The sequence below is a fragment of the Monodelphis domestica genome, chromosome 2 (genome assembly GCF_027887165.1).
Source record: "Monodelphis domestica isolate mMonDom1 chromosome 2, mMonDom1.pri, whole genome shotgun sequence".
NCBI lineage: Eukaryota > Metazoa > Chordata > Mammalia > Didelphimorphia > Didelphidae > Monodelphis > Monodelphis domestica.
This window is the reverse complement of record NC_077228.1, coordinates 94,709,920-94,730,570: the sequence shown is the minus strand read 5'-3', so window position 1 is coordinate 94,730,570 and position 20,651 is coordinate 94,709,920. Positions and strand designations below refer to the sequence as shown.

At 34.5% G+C, this 20,651-nt stretch overlaps 1 protein-coding gene across 1 annotated transcript; it reads right to left on the bottom strand.

The window, feature by feature from the left end:
* Nucleotides 1-226: 226 nt before the first annotated feature.
* On the bottom strand, nt 227-2,580 carry LOC100026068 (baculoviral IAP repeat-containing protein 2-like). The gene has a single exon (XM_056815677.1). It carries the CDS (start codon nt 2,309-2,311, stop codon nt 743-745), a length of 1,569 nt encoding a protein of 522 aa, XP_056671655.1. The 5' UTR covers nt 2,312-2,580; the 3' UTR covers nt 227-742.
* Nucleotides 2,581-20,651: the final 18,071 nt, after the last annotated feature.

Genomic DNA, 20,651 nt, shown 5'->3' with positions numbered 1-20,651 from the left:
TTGTAAGTCACATTACTATAATGCAAAAAAGCTACTTTCAAATCTTATCTGTCCTAAACCCAGATATTCTACTTAAGTGTTTTGAGAAAATGAGATGTCATTTGGGATCTCTTTAAAGAAACATCACACCATATATATGTATATATATATATATATATGTATATATATATATATATATATATATATGAATATAAAAATTCAACTGGGTAAAAACATCAAGTCTCTCTTTTAAATATTATACTGTTAATCTGTTCCTCATATTAGGGAAACTTTTTACCTTAACTAGTCTCTATTTTACAACAAAACTGTAAAAAGCACCCAAAAAGTGGCACCATACTTATGACAAATTTGGGGGCTCCTGTTTCCCACACCTGTTCAAGACTACACTTACATAGGATTCAAAGATTTTAGTAAGATAACCAAATTCAAAAACCCCAAATGCATAATAGCAGTATATCTACACTCTATCATTATGTTTTCAAGCACATAGTATCACATCCAGCTCTTCCAACACATAAACATGCATACATATACATAAACTTTCAAGGAATTATGACAATAGTATATGCATGACACCGTGTACTATAAGAAATCAAGTAACTAATACCAAGGAAGAATTGTACATTGATTTGCTACTAAAAAGCCTTAAAACAACTTTTCTTTCTTCCAAAAGACTTCAGTGGCTTAAGACTGAGCATTTTGAAGTCTTTTCAATACAAATTTGGGTGTATAGATTTTTTTTTCATGAAAGAAATGTACGTACTATACTTTTGATTATACCCCTGCAAATAGGGCATTTTCTTAGAGAAGGAGCACATTCTTTGCATACTACTAGATGACCACAAGGAATAAATACAATAGAAACCTCTTTGTCCGTACAAACTTTACATGTTCTTTCTTCTTGTAATCTCCTAAGTTGTTCTTCCATAGGAAGACCTGATGCCATTTCTTCAGTTTGTCTCTCTTTCTCCTCTTTCCTTTTTTCATCTTCTGCATTGAGGAGATCCGATACAACCTCATTGACTGTTTTGTAATTTTCTCCAGTAGTTAAGATTTTACTCTGAACAATCTGTTTTACTAGACTTCTACTGAAGCCCATTTCCAAAGCAGCTTTAATCACTGGAGTGTTCATCATGACTGTATCTTCTGAATTATTTTCTCCAGGCCCAAAATGAATAATTGGTAGTTCAGCATTTTCATCTCCTGGAATATCTGAAGTTGATAATAGCTGTTCAAGGAGATGAGGGTACCTAGCTTGAACTTGGTCAACAAACTCTTGACCTTTCATTCGTGTCAAGTACTCACACCTTGGGAACCATTTGGCATGTTCCACCCAAGGATCATTTCCGGATTCCCAACATCTCAGTCCACCATCACAGCAAAAGCATTTCACATCATCATTTTGACCCACATAATAAAAGCCAGCACTTGCAAGCTGCTCTGGATGAACTGGAATTTGAGGCGGCCAGGTCACAAAGGTTTTCACACGGGCTGCATAGGTTTGCATGCTCAGATTAGAAACATTGAATCTTGATGTTTCTTGGATTTGACTCTCCAGGAAAGGACAGTGAGGAAAATGTCTTCGGTGCTCTGACATGGCATCATCTTTTGGTTCCCAGTTACTCAGTTTCCCACCACAGGCAAAGCAAGCTACCATGTCTCCAGGTCCTATATAATAAAAGTCAGCTCTTACCAGATCTAATGATGACAGAAATGTCAATGGCCATGCCTGGTAAGTAAGAATTCTGGCCTCTTCAGTACTCATAGAATAACTGTAGGGGCTGATATTCAAAGGGGACAAGTCCTCAACTCCTCTGGAAGTCACTGGCTCCAGTGGAAAACTGGAATAAGAACCACTGAAATATCCACTCTGTTCTGAACTGAGAGATAATGAACGTGTGGCATTATTCACTGAAGAAGAAAATGTAGACTGAGAAGATCCCAGATTAACTGAAATCAAATTCTGAATAAAGGCACAACTAGGATATAGCTGTTTATGTTTGTCAATCGCATTGTCTCCTTGTTTCCAGTTATCCAGCATTAAGCCACAACAGAAACATTTAACTCTGTCATTCATACCAGTGTAATAAAATCCAGCCCGGGCAAGACTCCTTTCTGAGATTGGAACATTGACTGGGAAAGCAGAGTATGTAGACATTCTGTAGAGTTCACATAACAAATCATAATTCATTTCATGTATATCACTACTCATCAAATGTGATAACAGCACACCTTCCTCTACCATACTCAAAATTGAGTATTTGGGGAATAAAAGGGGACAAGTCTTTCTCTGGGAGGTAGTTTTGTGCATAGGTTTGCAATATTAGTTATATATTTAGCTAAAAACATACAATTGAATTTTTTCATCCTTTTACACTAAAACACAGATCTGAGTAGGTTTGTTCATTATTGGATTTCCAGCATTAGAATGACATGGGGTCAACTCTGTAAGAAGTGAAGAAATTCTCTCAAATCATCTGAATGGTATCTAGTATTTTACTTTGGATCTAAATAATTATTTCAGTCTTATAAAGTGCTATTTTATTATCATGTTGCTCATTTATTATAATGTTAACTCAATGGCCTGAAAGTTGATACACTTTAAAAGATGTATACTTTAAACCCATTTATGTTCATATAAGTATATGTACAAACATGTATATATGTATATTTCTGTATTTCACAAATCATAAGAGAAAATCCAAATTACTTATCTTTATTTGCTTTTTGTAGGAAGCTGTGAAACCTGATCATTAAAAACTATACACTGTGATACAGAAGAGAAAAAAGATAATCTCTTTAGATTCTATTTAATTCTTATTTTCCTAAAGATATTTGTTAGAGACCAAAAATATCTTAAACACTTGAATTCAACTTTATAGAGTTAGAAATATTTTATATTGGTTAACTTTAAAGGCCATGCTTAAAAAGCTAGTGGTATACTTTGCAATCTAGCATTCATTTTATTTCACTTTTGAAGATCTGAACGTGCACAAATTTGGTATGAAGCCAAGCTTTTACTGACTAAAGATGGATATGGTTTCAAGTGACCAAATTTTGCTTTTCTTCTATATCCTGTCACTTATCAAATTGCACACAAATAACTCCTCTTCTATTTTGAAGTAAGCGTTGCTGATTCAATGTTTTCTATAGTATTTTGGGTAGTCTAGTATTTCACTATAACTGATACTCATTCTCTACAATTTAGAATCACTTGATGACATTACACTTTACAGAACAAATTTTTCTATAAACTTCAAAAAGGTGTTTAATTTACAAAAGAGGCTTTTTTTTGCATTTAAAAAATTAAATTGTAGTATGTTCAGCTAAGGACCACATATAGAGAAGAGCTACCATATTTACTTAAGGATATACCAGGTCACAAATAGTTATAGCAAACCTTACAGAATAATCTCATATACTCAAAAATTGTTTCCCTACCAAAAATTATTATATAGATGTGTGATACATTAACTCTGAAAAGGTACTTTTAAAGCATCCTTTTTTAATCTCTATATTAAAGCACAAAACTACCTCCCAGAGTTTAGACCATGTCCCTTTAAGAATTCTAAGTCTCCATACTGGCATTTATTGCTCTAAAGAAGAAAATGAAAATATCTAGAGAACAGAAAGCCTCTTCTTTGATGAAAGATTGCAGTCTCAGGGGGGCGGAGTTGGTAAAGGGAGAAACAGAAGCAAGTCCAGCTTCCAGGGCGACTTCTCACGGGCTTTGGCCCACAGTCTTTCCCGAGAAGCTGAAACAGTTGGGGGGCACAGGGCCAGGGGCAGCCGTTAGCCCCACACCCCTCCCCGAGATAGGGCCCCCAGGCCCTCTCTCAATAAATCTTTTGAGTGCTGCCAAATGAAGCAGAAATACCAAGGATATATGAACTGAAAAATATCATTTGATGAAACATTAAGTTCAATGGCAATCTTTCCAAGTGCTATATGGTAGAGAAGGAGGCTAAATTAAAGAGGAATACATTGAGAAAGTTGGTTAAAAAAAACATAGACAACAACTCTAAGCTACTTGCTCAAGAATTTTAGCATTGACACCTAGAAAATTTACATCAAATTTGGTCAAAGTAGGCAGGTGAAGGAACTTGTGGAAGTGCTAGAAAATGTTGGTAAGGGAGGCAACAATGAAGTATTGATGCCCAGCAAATACTTCTATATTGATTGAGATGCATATAAAATATTTTATTTCTTAATACATTATTAATATTGATGTTTAAAAATCTTGCATTTAGTAATATCTTTCTGTCTTGTCTGACACTTAAAATACAGAAATTAGTAGCTAACTTTCATATACTTTCCCCATGCAGTAGCCATTAACTGCTCATAGTGCTATATTAAAAAAATACTGAATCAACTTCTATAGAATCAATTCACAAATTCAAGCCAAAGTAGCAAATAATTGATTTTGTAGCTAACAGACATATTGGCCATAGGGTCATCCAGAAGAGTAGAAAATGGGGTGATCACTTAATAATAATTATGTATCATGATTAGCTAGACATACTCAGCATGAAAATAATAAACTAAAATTCAAGGTAGTTTTAAAATGCAAAATTTTGGTTTACTCCTCAGCCTAATGCTTAATTTCTTTCTTTAATAATGTTGAAAATGATGATGATGATGTTACCTCATAATTGTATGACAATCTAAAATTGTAAAAGACCTTTTCAACACATAATTTCATTTAAGCTTCACCCCAACCTGGTGTAATAAGTGCTATCAATACTTATCCTATATTTTGCAGATGAGGAAACCAATGCTCAAACAGGTTAAATATATCATCTCACTTTTCCAATTACAAACTTCTAAGAGAAAGGACTGTGGTCTGCACACTATTTTATCAATGACACTGCTTAGCTGTGAATAAATATAGGTGAACAAATATTTAAGGAATATAAATAAAGAACCCATTCACTTCTATGGAATGAAGATTCAGTGAAATCCAAAATACTTCAAAGATTCAAATATAATTCAACCTCATAAAGTTCACTAATGACTAATTAAAGCTGTTGTTCAGTCTTACAATCATGTCCAGCTCCTTGTGACCTGGTATACCATAATGTCCATAGAATTTTCTTGACAAAACTATTGAGTAGTTTTCCACTTCTAGGGATTAAGGCAAACAGATATTAAGTCAATTGACCAGGATCACATAGCTAGTGTATAAGGCTAAAACAAGAATTCAGGTTTTCTTGATTACAGACACTGAGCTCTATTCATTGAGTCATATAGCTGTCTCCTTTATTAAAGTAGTATATCATGAATAAATTATTGGCATAGGTATATAACAAATGGCAAATATAGAACTTAAGCCCATGTCTTCTTGACTTAAAGTCATACTCTGTCTTAATAGTATTAGGCTTAATGTAGATGTTTTAATGAGTACATTTACAAAATATATGTCTATATAAAATATATTAAAAGAGGATTTTTTATGAATATACTTACTTGAATTCTGTGCAGATGTCCTATTGCAAAATACTTAAAAGTGAGGAAAACCAATTTCAAATATTACTCAACTATTCTCAGTTAATAATCATTAAACATTCCACTCTTTGGAAGATGAAAGCTATAGACATACAAAGAAGAGAAGGCATTACTCTTGATCTTGAATAATTTAAAATATAACTCCGTAAATCCATTTAAATAATGGTTTAATTATACTCAGAATTAGTCAGATTGTGATATTTATAGTTTTGTTTGAAATATTTCAAGAGAGATATTGCTAAACTGCAAAGATCTTAAAGGACAGAAAGCAGAATTAGTAAAGCTCTGGAAGTTTTATAACATGAGGAAGAATTGAAGGAACTGAGAATGTTTTGTATGGAAAAACAAGGAAACAACAGTTGCCTTCAAATACCTGAAGTTGCTTTATTGGGGTAAAAAACAGTTTTATTCTTAAAATCAAGTCTTTGTTTTTGGTCCTCTTTTATCTCTACAAACCTTCAGTTAGCTATTTTATTGACTTCCATTGCTTGTCATCTCCACTTAGATGACACATACATATACATACAATATATGTACATATGCTTATAAAATACATAGGAATATATATGCATATATTCACATATATGTATACATATATTCATACATCATAAACTTCATCCTGAAATTCAGATATTTAAAACCAACTCTCTACTGATCACTTGTACCTAGACATCACAAATCTATCATTTCCTAATGTAAAATTCATCATCATTAATTCAAAAACTGATCCTTTCCTCAAATTCATCTTTCTGTATGTGAACTATCATTTTCTCATTTACTAGGACATGAACATCAGTATCTGAAAAAAGAGACCCAGAGGACATATATTCCATTTGATGCATAAAAGGAATGTTTAACTGTGACACACCTCCACAGAGGATATTCAGATTCCCTTTATATATTTTCAAGAACAGGGTAACCACCACTTCTTGAGATAGCCCACTCAATTTCAGGATAATTCTAGGTGACATGAACTTTTTCCGGACATCAAGTATAATGGATCTTTTTAAAATTTTCATCCCTTGTTCTTGGTTCTTCCCTCAGAATCCAAATAAAACAAATCTACTCTTCCTTTATGTCCCACAACCCAAAGTCTTATCTTAATGCCAAGTTCTTTCAAATGATCTTAATATCATAAAAATGCATGGACCTTTGACATATTGGTTGCCATTCTCTGGAAACACTTAAGATTTTTTAATTACTTTTCAAAACATTTTCATAAAATATGAACTTTATTTAGACCAATGAATTGTAAAGAATTCAATCTAAACTTTTGCTTCCATTTCTTTTAGAAATTATTTAAGTATTTTAACATTAATTTTTTTTAAATTTAAGTCCCAGATTCTCTCCCTCTCTCCCCTCCCTAATTAATGTAAAAGGCAAGTAATATGAAATCAATTATACATATGAAATCATATAAGACAATTCTGTGTTATATCACAAAAAGTAAGAAAAAATGTGAGAAATTATTCTTCAATTTTAAATCATAAGTTCTCTCTCTGGAAGGGAATAGTATACTTTTCACTGATAGTCCTTTGGAATTATCTTGGATCATTGTATTGAATTTATTTCCAAAGCAACCAAGTCTTTCAGAAGCGACCATCATTACAATATTGCTGTTACTATGCACAATGATCTCTTGGTTTTGCTCACTTTACTTTGCATCAGTTCATATAGGGTCTTCCTACATTTTTCTGAAACCATCATACTTATATTTTGTGTATATATATATGTAAATATATATGCTTACAAAATAGAGGCATATATTAACATACATGTGTATACATATATACATTTATCCTAAACATTCTACTGAAATTCAGACATCTACAACCAACACTCCACTCATTATTAATACCTAGACATTCTGCTGACACCATTATAAATACATATATATGTATATAACTTTCCCTTTTTCTCTGATCTCCTTTGGGTACAGGCTTAGTAAATGATATTGCTGGATCAAAGGGTATTATTGGAATGATAGTCATGTTATGACCTTAAATTTGTAAATTTATATGGGGAATAGGATTTATTTTTTGAGGGGGAAGAAACTGAGCTCACTTTTGAACATATTAAGTTTAAGACACGATAGGGTAGCTAACTGGAAAAGTTCCACAGGCATTAACCATTGTATAACAAGATTTTAGTAGAGAAAAGATTGAATAGAATAATTTGCTTTAGAGATTACAATTGAATCAGTGTAGCTTGGATAAGACCTTGGGTGACAGCTATGCCTACAGGATGGGAAATATTCATCAAATTAATCAGTTATGCAGGAAGAGAAATACAAATGAATAATATCATAGAAGGTAGAAGAGAAAAGAGAAAAGGCTCAGTGTAAACTGATGGAATCATCTCTGTAAGCATGACAATTGAAGTAACCTCTACCAAGGCTAGTGGGTTACATTTGCTCAGATGATGTCATGAAGAGAAGGTTAAAAAAAAGTAGCATAAAAAGAACATAGGCTAGTTAGTGGTAAAACCCAGATTAGGGAGAAGGAGAAATGACTGATAATTCTAAAACTGATGATGAGGGGAAAAAACATTCAAACATGTAAGAAGAGAAGGAATTATTATTGAAAGAATCCAGGCCAACAGTTAATCAATAGTTTTAAAAGTTGCTGAGGTGTAAAGATAACTGGGACCTGAAAAAAGCAATTAAATTTATCCATGAAAAGTTCATTGATAATATCTGAGAGCTTTTTAATGAGGCTGTAGCATCCCAATACTGTTCAAGTGTAATGAAGAAGTCTGGGAACATGTCTGCTGAGCAAATTGACTTTAATATGACAGCAAGGTAAAAAAAAAATCATGCAAATCAGTGGTCTGCAGACATACCCAACATAGTCTGAGACTCTGAGCAGATGTCATAGGTATCTAAAGACAAAAAAGGAACTTACAATGTGTTTACTGCCCTCTGTAATAATAGAGGTCCTGTGTTTAAGGTTAACAATTCAAGTAGTGTTCCTTTTGAGGAGATTGAAGGAGGGAAGTTTAAGGTGACGATGATGAAATGTCAAAGACTACAGTGAAAAATTTGCCAATTATCTGTGATCACTTTAATCTTTATAGCCTTTTGCATAGTCATCTCAAAAGCAAGTCTGAACATTGGGTAAATCATTACAAATGTAGAGAGACTACTTATTTCTTTAAGCCTATATGACTATAGGGATCTTTAGTATAAATTATTACCTTGCTACTGCTATAGATTATATATTATATATTATATCCATATATCTATGTATGTGTAAAGGTACAATATGTATGTGTATCTCTATATTGTTCACACAGATGTGTATATATGTATACATATGTATACTCATGAACGTTTTTATTCTTTTGTATATTCATTTATTGGAGTTGTCATTAGTATTTTTATTTCTATAGAGGACTTTTCAGGCAGCACGGTAAATGTTCAGTAATATTGACTAAATTCAGGTTAATGTAATTACACATTTGTAAGTCAAGTGCCAAGAAGCTGATCAGATTACAAATGATTCATTCAACACACTCTTCTCAATGATCTAAATAACTAGACCACAGACTGGCCATTTATTGACTGATCAACTGCAGAGCACTCAACCATTCTTGTGGCTAAAACAAATCTGACCCCCCAAACCATAGAATCAATAGAGTCACATAGATGAATCCAGGGCAACCAAAGGTTAGGGATACAAAATTAGTAGTACACCTTGGGCTAATTGTCATGGTGTGATGTCAATAGAAGGTAAATATAGACGTCATAATAGAATGATGGATTAGAAAATAAGTAATATCTCAGATGTCACATCATTCAAATCTTCATTCTATTTTACACATGTGGAAATTGAATCCAAGAGAAGAGAATGACTTACTCAGTGCTACATGGCTTTTAAATGACTTCTCTAGGATATGAACTCAAATTCTTCAACTTCAAATCTGTTGCTCCTTCCACAGAAGGATATTGCCTTCCTAACATGGCATAAAGGCAATTTTGGTGAAATCATACTTCACGGATTAGAAATTTGAAACCTCAACTTTGATTCCTTGAAGTATATACAACCCTTGTCTCAAAGTACATCTGTATGGGAATCTGTCTTCCTTGATGAAATAAATACCTTGACAGAGGTCCCCACACCTCAAATAGTGATGTTTGAGAAAGAATTTAAGTGAGGTGGCAGAGCAGATGACTTGGATAGCATGAAAGCCCCTGAAACAGTGTTTCAGACTCAAAACCAAGGTGACTCATATCTGACAGTACCCCCAGGGGTGAAAACCTTAAGACAAGTAGGATGGAGAATGGCTTAGTGGATAAACAGGACTTGGGTTCAAAAACAGCCCTCTCTCCTCCAGAGAAGACAACCAACTGCTCCCAGAAACTGTCTGTGTGAACAGTTCCTCAGCTCCTGAGAGCTCCAAAATGTTGGCCTACAGGATCTCCTGCTTTAAGCTTGCTCCTGCTAAAATCCCTCACAATACCTTCCAGCTCTTTGATTGAACAGGGGATGGGAAGATCTTGTAAAGCCAGTGTGAGAAAGTGATTCAAAAAGGAATGGTACCATCATGGGGGCTGATATCCACCATATCCTCATCATCCTGGGTGAGAGGATGACAGGGGAAGAAGTGGAGGTGTTGGTGGCCAGCCACAAGGTCAGAAACAGTTATATCAACTAAAAAGAGCTAGTGTGGATGGTGCTGAATGGCTGAGAATGGCAGCCCCTTTTCTACCTCAGACCCCCTAACTTTCTCAATGTGAAAATCATCCTCTGGCCCCTGATGCTACCAAGTATATTTTCAGGGCCATCAACATCCCTACTCCCAAGCCCTGCTATGTGTCCCCTCTGGATTCTTTGCTCTCTGCTGTCACTCAATAAACTTGCAACTAATTTAAGAAATCTTGATGCTATACCATTTGGTGCATAAATGTTTAGTATTGATATTATTTCATTGTTTAGAGAACCTTTCAGCAAGATGTAATTTCCTTCCTAATCTCTTTTAATCAGATCCATTTTTACTTTAGCTTTGTCTTATATGATTGCTACTCCTGCTTTTTTCACTTTTGATGATGCATAATAAATTCTGTTCCAACCTTTTCTCTTTAATCTGTGTGTCACCATGCCTCAAATTTGTTTCTTGTAAACAATATATAGGGGGATTCTGTTTTTATACACTCTGCTATCCACTTCTGTTTTATGGGTGAGTTCATCTCATTCATAATCAGAGGTATGATTACTGTGTATTGCCCTCCATTTTATTTTCCCCTTTTGATACTGATCTATTCCCTTTCACTCAATTCTTCCTCATCAGTATTTTGTTTTTTGTCACCCCTCTCACTTTCTCCTCCCTCCAAATACCTCTTCCTTCCCTCTTCTTATTCCCCTACTATTTCTCTATAGGGCAAGATAGAATTCTATATCACAATGAGTACATTTGTTTTTCTCTCTTTGAGACAGTTATGATGAGAGTAAAGTTCAAGCATTGCCCATCACCACCCTTATCCTCCCCTCCCCATAATGGTTTTTCATGCCTCTTTATGTTATATAATTTACCCCATTCTATCTCTCCCTTCCCTTTTTTATCTGTGCAATCTTTTTTAAACCCCTTGATTTTTTACATATTATATACACATCATATCATACATATATAGCATCACATTTACATAGACATCACATCATCATACATCATAATATACATCATGTCATCATAATCAGCTTACTTCCCCACCCTCTTTCCAAGTATATTCCTTTAAACTGCTCTACTACTGAGTAATTTTGAGTACATATATTCTCTTTCCTTGTAGAAATACAAATATTTTGACCTTATTGAGTCCCTTAAAGTTTTACTTTTTTCTTTACCTTTTTAGGTTTCTCTTGTGTCTTGTGTTTGAACTTCATTTTTTTTAATTTAGATGTTGCTTATTCCTCAAGAATGATTTAAAATGTCCATTTTCCCACCAAAAGTACACTCAGTTTTGCTGTATGGGTGAGTTTGGGTTGTAAATCTAGATATTTCTCCTTCCTGAATATCATATTCCAGGCCTTTTGATACTTTAAAATTGAAGCTTCTAGGGCCTGAGTGGTTGTTATTGTAGCTCCATGGTATTTTAATGGTTTCTTTCTGGCTGATTGAAGAATTTTCTCCTTATCTTGGTGGCTATTGAATTTAGCTATTATATTCCTTGAAGTTGTCATCAAACTCCTGTGTGATCCTGATTGTAATTCTAGGATATCTGAATTATTTTCTGACTGCTTGCAGTATTTTCTCCTTAGTTTTGGGGCTCTTTAATTTATATTATATTATATTCCTGAAAGTTATCATTTGAGGATATCTTTCTGGAGGTGATCTGTGGCTTATTTTAACTTCTACTTTATTTTCTTGTTCAAGAATATGTGGGCAGTTTTCTTTGATAATTTCTTGTATTATGATATACAATCTTTTCTCTGTTTTGTTTTTTGATCATGGTTTTCATATGGTCCAATAGAAATTGTCTCTCCTGGAGTCTAATTTTTTAAAGACTGAATTTCATCCCTGGCTTTTTGGTCATCCTTTTCCTTTTGGTCTGTTTTTCTTTGTAGGTGATCTTTCACATTCTTTGCCTTCAAACTGGTCAATTCTGGCTTTCAAGACACTATTTTCTTATTTTAGTTAATGTGCCTCTGTTTCCAGATGACTTATTTTTCTTTTTAAGTTCCTTTCCCAATTGCCTCAGCATCTCTTAATTGTGTTTTGAGTTCTTCCAAAGCCTGTGTCCAATTTTCTGGAGTTGCTGAGTTTTTACTTGTTGTTCCCTGGTCCTCTACTGTTGCATTTGTTCTTACTGTGTTGATTGTAATTTATTTTTTCTTTCTTGTTCTGTTGTTGACTCATATTTTTATATCTTTCCCACCTCTGATTGGCTGTAATCTTGCTCTTCTGATTTTTGCTGGATATTTGGGTTTAGAGTAGTCTATCCTGAAGGGGCTTCTTCTCTGCTTTGCTGATTGACTAGATTAGGTTGATTGTTAAGATTAAAATTTGGGACAAAATGTGGCAGGTAAAAATTAGTTTCTCTGCTGAAAGTATTATATTTTTATGAAGTTTATTTAAAGATTAAGAAATAGAGAAAATACAAAATAAGAAAAGCACATGTATAGGCCCAGAGCACCCATTCACAATCAGTCACATCTTGCCTGCTAGGTGAAGAATCACGTCTCCTTGGAAGTGGAAGTAGAAAGAGACCAAAACTGTAGGTGGAGGCTCTTTAAATAATAATTTGTTCTCCACCCAGGTGAGAATCTCAGTGAGATTAGAGGGCATCTCAGGAACTAGAGCAAGGACTTCTGGGAATTGAAGTCTGGCATTCAAGTCTCCATTTTTACATTTCCTTATGTGATAGCTTGGGAAGAAGGACTTCCCCAAAGGATTATGAAAATATAATCAATTTAAAGATTACAATAATTTGAGGATAAGAAAAAAAAAGAACAAAACCAATAATTGCTTAACTTTTTGACAAAAAGCCAGTTAGGGGACAGTCTTCTTTGGCATGAAAGTATTCATACAAATAAATATTCAATCAACTACACCCAAAGTTCATTCTTGATCTTCTTGTGCAGCTTGTGGGATGGAGGCTTCTTCATGGTGGTTTTTCCAACAGTTCAGTTTCTGGATCTTTCTTTACCTAAAATTTTTCTTAAAAGGAATTTAAACTTTGCAATTTAAAATAATATTTTTTACATTCCCCATCTTGAGGGTGATTGAAAAATACAGGATCACTTAGGGATGCATGGCTGAGTTATGAGGTATATGAATCAAGTGGTAAGAAAAATTAAAAAGACATCAGAAAAATCCAAATAAAAAAGAAAATACCGTATGAAAATATAGACTATCAAAGTCTTATGTGTAAAAATTCCAAGTATAGGAAAAATAAATCTATAACAGGTCCTTGAATCAGGGCCCAGTTAAAATGATCTAAGCAATGATGCATTTACCCAGTCAGTAGCCAGGACTACAGAAAGTTACCACATTATGAAAGACAGAAAAGGTACCAGATTATAGGAGCCAGGTAGGAGCCAAAGTTTGGGATACTCGTCTGTAAGTATTTGCAGAGTGAGTGTGGACACAAGGAAAGCCTATGTCATAACAAATATTAAACATAGTAACCTCAGTCTTCACACTAGGTTTAAGACCTTTGCATTGGCTTTGAAGTGCATCAATCCATCCTGGATTGGTTTATCTTTGGAACTATGCAATGGCTCTTGTGTATATCTTGTCCTGGAATTAGACAGAATTATTAAGTAGAATCCCATAAATTTCTTTTTTAAATAATTAGTGGCATCATTTTTATAGTCTCAAGCTTTTGGGGCATGCATTGACATTATAGCAAATGTATTTTAAACTTATAGTACTGAAATCAAAAAGTTAAAGAAAATCTTAATGCTGGTGACATGTGCTTCAAATATTAAAGGAGAAAAAAAATAAAAAAAACTGAAATAGTATATTGCACCTGCAAGAAAAATATAATAAAAGAGTTTTAAAAATTCAAAAATGTAGCTTATAACCATTGACATACTGTGTCAGCTAAGAAAATATAGAATGCAAGGCTTTCTCACCAAAAATGAGATCCATTTCTTCTTCATACCTGGCCATGATCCACTGTGAGTATGAGCAAATGAATGTTACAAGGTTTTCATTATTTTTTATAAAGAACAGTATTACAAATATGTAGATATCAATATCCCCAAAATTCTCAATAGCCAATTAATTATAATAACAAACAAACACTATCATATTTCATTTAAGTTGCTGTATAGCATTTTTTAAAAGCCTATGAACTGATGGATATTTATCACAAGTTTTTTACAAACATAGCAAATCTTTCAACCTTGGTATTTAAACAAAGAAACTTACTATGGGTTAAGAACATCAGCAAGAAATCTAGATATCTGAGGTGGAGTCAAGATGGTGGCCTAGAAGGAGCAGAAGTTCAGACCTCTGAATACCCTTTCTAACTGATCACAAACTGAATGCTCCCAGGGGACTGAAAATCAAACTTAACAAGACAGAGCCAAGGGACCCTCCTGCTGGACTGAATTCAAAATGTAAGCCCCCCCAAAAAGCCAGAATCCAAGAACCCTCAGGTTTAAGGGAAAGAGAGAAGGAAGGTCCCAGGACCCCACCTCCTCCCAACCAGAGTGCTGAGATTCCAGTGGCAGCAGGAACTTCTGGGTGGGCAAAGGTGTTAGTCTGAAGGGCATACCTTGTGAGTAGGGGTGGCCAAGGTCAGATCATCCAACACAGATGGCGGGGAAGGAGCTAGAGAGGGAGCCTAGACCTAGAAGCCTGGCCAGAGATGTGGAGATCCTCCATATTTGCTCCAGCCTTCCAGGAAGTTTCAGACTCAGAGCACACCCAGCCCAACTAAACTGAACTTAATTCCATCAAAAGTCTCCAGAACTCAGGGAAGACCAGACTCCACACCCATCCTCATTGACTGCTGGACTTTAATCCAATAAAAACAACAGTTGGAGGACAGGGAAGCTCAAATCCTAACAATTCCCCACCGAGATTACACCGAGAGATCTCCTGTTAAATCTCCAAGATGAGAGACTGACAGAAGCCCCCAAAACAAAAAAAAAGAGAGGAGCAAGAGCACAGACAAATACGGGGAGTAAAAAAGGGGTAAATTTGAGCAAACAACAGAAAAAGAAGAAACTACAATAGATAGATTCTACTCAGCAAATGGAACAGAGGGGGAGAGATAAGCAAAAGATAAATCAGAAATTCCAGAGAATTGGATACAGGCTGTGGAAGAACACAAAACACAATTAAGAGAGGCTGAAGACAATTGGGAAAAGAACTTAAAAATTAAGATAAGTCATCTGGATACAGAGGCACTTGAACTGAAACAAGAAAATAGTGTCTTGAAAGCCAAAATCAACCATCAGGAAAATGAGGCAAAGGAGAGGAAAGATGAGGTAAAGGGGATGAAAGACAATCTTCAAAGAAAATCATACCAGAAGGAAAAGGATGACCAAAACACCAGGGATGCAATCCAGTCTTTAAGAACCAGAATACAACAATTGGAATTAAGTGACCTCACAAGGCAGCAGGACACTATAAATGAAAATGAAAAGAATGAAAAGATTGAAGAAAATATGAAGCATCTCATTCACAAAACAGATGATTTAGAAAATCATTCAAGAAGAGACAATTTAAGAATCATTGGTCACCAGAAGACCATGACAAAAGAAAAAGCATAGACATAATACTACAGGAAATTGTTCAGGAAAACAGTTCTAGAACAAGAGGGGAAAGTGGATATTGAAAGAATCCACAGATCACCTCCTGTATATTCTCACCAACTGACAACACCTAGGAATGTTACAGCCAAATTCAAAAACTATCAGACCAAAGAAAAGATATTACAAGCTGCCAAGAAGAAGCCATTCAGATATCATGGAAAAACAGTGAGGATAACACAGGATCTGGCTGCATCCACACTGGAGGACTGAAAGGCATGGAATATGATATTCCAGAAAGCAAGGGAACTAGGTCTACAACCAAGAATCAAATACCCATCAAAACTAACTATATTCTTACAGGGGAAAGTATGGTCATTCAACACAATAGAAGAATTCCAAAGCATTTGTAAAGAAAAAACCAGACCTGAACAGAAAATGTTTGATGTCCAAGTACAGAACTCAAAAGAATCATCAAAAGTTAATTAAAAAAGAGGGGGGAAAGAAAAACAAAACAAAACAACAACAACAAAAAATTTAAGAGACTCAATAATTTAAAATGATATGTATCCCTATAAGATAATAGGTCATTGGTAATGCTTAAAAACTGTTGCTATCACCTGGACAGTTAGAAGAATTACACTTGGAGGGAACAGTGACAGACTTTATAGGATGAAAGGACAAGATATAAATAGGTATATAGATATATGAATGCATAAATACATATACATGTGTGTATATATGTATATATATTTATATATACAACCAGAGCTAAAAAAGAGCTTAATACTAAAAGAAATGGGAAAAGAAACAAATGGGGTAAATTTATATGTCACAAAGAAGATCGTGGTGGGAGGGGGGAGAACATCAATACACTGGAAGGGTAAAGAGGTTGGAGATAGGAAATACTCAACTCTTATGTGCTTTGAAACTGACCCAAAGAGGGAAGAACAATCCAATCCAATGGGGCAGAGGATAGATTTGTGCCCTATAGGGGAGTAGAAGGGTAAAAAACAGACTGGTAGGGAGGGAAGCAGTATAAGGGAGGCGAGAGTGGGGGTCAATTTTAAAAATATTACAGGGGAAAATACGAGGGGAATAAGAAGGGAGGGGGTAGAAAGTGAAGTAAAATAAGGGTGGGAACTAGGGGGACTGATTCTAAACAAACATTGGTGTAGAAGGAAATATTGAAAGAAGAAAAGGCAGGACCAGGAGTGGAAATCAAAATACTGGGAAATACACAGCTAGTAATCATAACTCTGAATGTGAAAGGAATGAACTCACCCATAAAATGCAAACAAATAGTAAAGTGGATTAGAATCTGCAAGAAACACACATGAGGAAGGTAGATATGCATAGGGTGAAAGTAAGAGGATGGAGCCAAATCTATTGGGCATCAACTGATAAAAAGAAGGCAGGAGTCACCATCATAATATCTGACAAAGCAAAGGTAAAAATAAATCTAGTTAAAAGAGATAAGGAAGGTAGTTGTATCCTGATAAAAAGCAGTATAGACAACGAGGAAATATCTGTACCCAATATGTATGCACCAAATGGCATAATATCCAAATTTCTAAAAGAGAAACTAGAGGAGCTTAAGGATGAAATGGATAGAAAACCTATACTAGTGGGAGATCTGAACCTTCCTCTATCTGAACAAGATAAATCAAAACAAAAAAATATATAAGAAAGAGGTGACAGAAGTGAATGAAATCTTAGAAAATTTAGTTAGTAGACATGTGGAGAAAAATAAATGGGGACAAAAAGGAAGACACCTTTTCAGCAGCACATGGTACATTCACAAAAATTGACCATGTATTAGGGCACTAAAACATTGCAAACAAGTGCAAAAGGGCAGAAATAATAAATGCAACCTTCTCAGACCACAATGCAATGAAAATAATAATTAGTAAGGGTACATGGAGAGATAAATAAAAGTTAATTGGAAATTAAACAATATGATTTTCCAAAACTGGCTAGTTAAAGAACAAATCATTGAAACAATTAATAACTTCATTGAAGAAAAATGACAATGGTGAGACAACCTTTCAAAACCTATGGGATGCAGCCAAAGCAGTACTCAGGGGGAAATTTTTATCCTTGAGTTCCTATATAAACAAATTAAGAAGGGCAGAGGTCAATGAATTGTGCATGCAAATTAAAAAAAAACTAGAAAGTGAACAAATTAAAAATCCTCAGATGAAGACTAAATTAGAGATCCTAAAAATCAAAGGAGAAATCAATAAAATTGAAAGTCAAAGAACTATTGATTGAATAAATAAGACTACAAGCTGGTACTTTGAAAAAAACAAATAAAATAGACAAAGTACTCGTCAGCCTAATTAGAAATAGGAAAAAAAAAACAAATTGACAGTATCCAAGATGAAAAGGGAGGCCTCACCTCTAATGAAGAGGAAATTAAGGCAATCATTAAAAAATTCTAAGCCCAATTAGATGGCAACAAATATGGCAATATAGGTGATATGGATGAATACTTACAAAAATATAAACTGCCTAGACTAAAGAAGAAGAAATAAATTACCTAAACAGCCCCATATCAGAAAAAGAAATTGAACAAGCCATCAAAGAACTCCCTAAGAAAAAATCCCCAGGTCCAGATGGTTTCACAAATGAATTCTATCAACCATTCAAAGAAGAACTATTCCTAATATTATACAAACTATTTGACATAATAAGCCAAGAAGGGGTTCTACCAATTTCTTTTTATGACACAAACATGGTACTGATCCCAAAGCCAGGCAGGTTAAAAACAGAGAAAGAAAATATAGGCCAATCTCCCTAATGAATATAGATGCAAAAATCTTACATAGGATACTAGCAAAAAGACTGCAGCAAGTCATCACAAGGGTTATCCATTATGATCAGGTAGAATTCATACCAGGAATGCAAGGATGGTTCAATATTAGGAAAACCATCCACATAATTGACCATATTAACAAGCAAACTGACAAAAATCACGTGATTATCTCAATAGATGCAGAAAAAGCCTTTGATAAAATATAACACCCATTCCTATTGAAAAAAAAAACTAGAAAGTATAGGAATAGAAGGGCCTTTACTAAAAACAAAAAAGAATATATATCTTAAACTATAAGCAAACATCATCTGCAATGGGGATAAACTAGAAGCCCTCCCAATAAGATCAGGAGTAAAACAGGATGCCCGTTATCACTTTTATTATTTAATATTGTACTAGAAACACTAGCAGTAGCAATTAGAGAAGAAAAAGTAATTGAAGGTATTAAAATTGGCAATGAGGAGACCAAGCTGTCATTCTTTGTGGATGATATGATGATTTACTTAAAGAATCCTAGAGAATCAAACAAAAAAGCTAGTTGAAAAAATCAACAACTTTAACAAAGTTGCAGGATACAAAATAAACCCACATAAGTCATCAGCATTTCTATATATCTTCAACCCAGTTCAGCACCAAGAATTAGAAAGCAAAATACCATTCAAAATCACCCCAGACAATATAAAATACTTAGGAATCTATCTGCCGAGACAAACACGGGAACTATATGAACACAAATACAAAACACTCTCCACACAATTAAAACTAGATCTAAACAATTGGAAAAACATTGATTGCTAATCGTTGGGACGAGCTAACATAATAAAAATGACCATCCTACCCATACCTATCTATTTAGTGCCATATCCATTGAACTTTCAAAAAACTTTTTTACTGAATTAGAGAAAACCAAAACAAAGTTCATTTGGAAGAACAAAGGATCAACGATATCAAGGGAAATCATGAAAAAAAAATACAAAGGAAGGTGGCCTTGCAGTCCCAGATCTCAAACTATATTACAAAGCAGTGGTCATCAAAACAATTTGGTACTGGCTAAGAGACAGAAAGGAGGATCAGTGGAATAGACTTGGGGTAAATGACCTCAGCAAGACAGTCTATGACAAACCCAAAGACCCCAGCTTTTGGTACAAAAATCCACTATTTGATAAAAACTGCTGGGAAAATTGGAAGACAGTGTGGGAGAGATTAAGTTTGGATCAACACCTCACACCCTATACCAAGATAAACTCAGAATGGGTGAATTACTTGAATATAAAGAAGGAAACTCTAAGTAAATTAGGTGAACACAGAATAATATATATGTCAGACCTTTGGGAAGGGAAAGATTTTAAAACAAAGCAAGACTTAGAACGAGTCACAAAATGTAAAATAAATAATTTTGACTACATCAGATTAAAGTTTTTCTACAAACAAAACCAATGTAACTAAAATTAGAAGGGAAGCAACAAATTGGGAAACAATCTTCATAACAAAAACCTCTGACAAAGGTCTAATTACTCAAATGTATAAAGAGCTAAACCAGTTGTACAAAATATCAAGCCATTCTCCAACTGAAAAATGGGCAAGGGACATGAATAGGCAGTTTTCAGTTGAAGAAATCAAAACTATTCATAACCACATGAAAAAGTGTTCTAAATCTCTTATAATCAGAGAGATGCAAATCAAAACAAATCTGAGGTATCACCTCACACCTAGCAGATTTGCCAACATGACAGCAAAGGAAAGTAATGAATACTGGAGGGGCTGTGGCAAAGTTGGGACATTAATGCATTGCTGGTGCAGTTGTGAATTATCCAACCATTCTGGAGGGCAATTTGGAACTATGCCCAAAGGACAATAAAAGACTGTCTTCCCTTTGATCCAGCCATAGCACTTCTGGGTTTGTACCCCAAAGAGATAGTAAGTAAAAAGACTTGTACAAGAATATTCATAGCTGTGCTCTTTGTGGTGGCAAAAAAATTGGAAAATGAAGGGATGCCCTTCAATTGAGGAATGGCTGAACAAATTGTGGTATATGTAGGTGATGGAATACTATTGTGCTCAAAGGAATAATAAAGTGGAGGAATTTCATGGAAACTGGGACAAACTCCAGGAAGTGATACAGAGCAAAA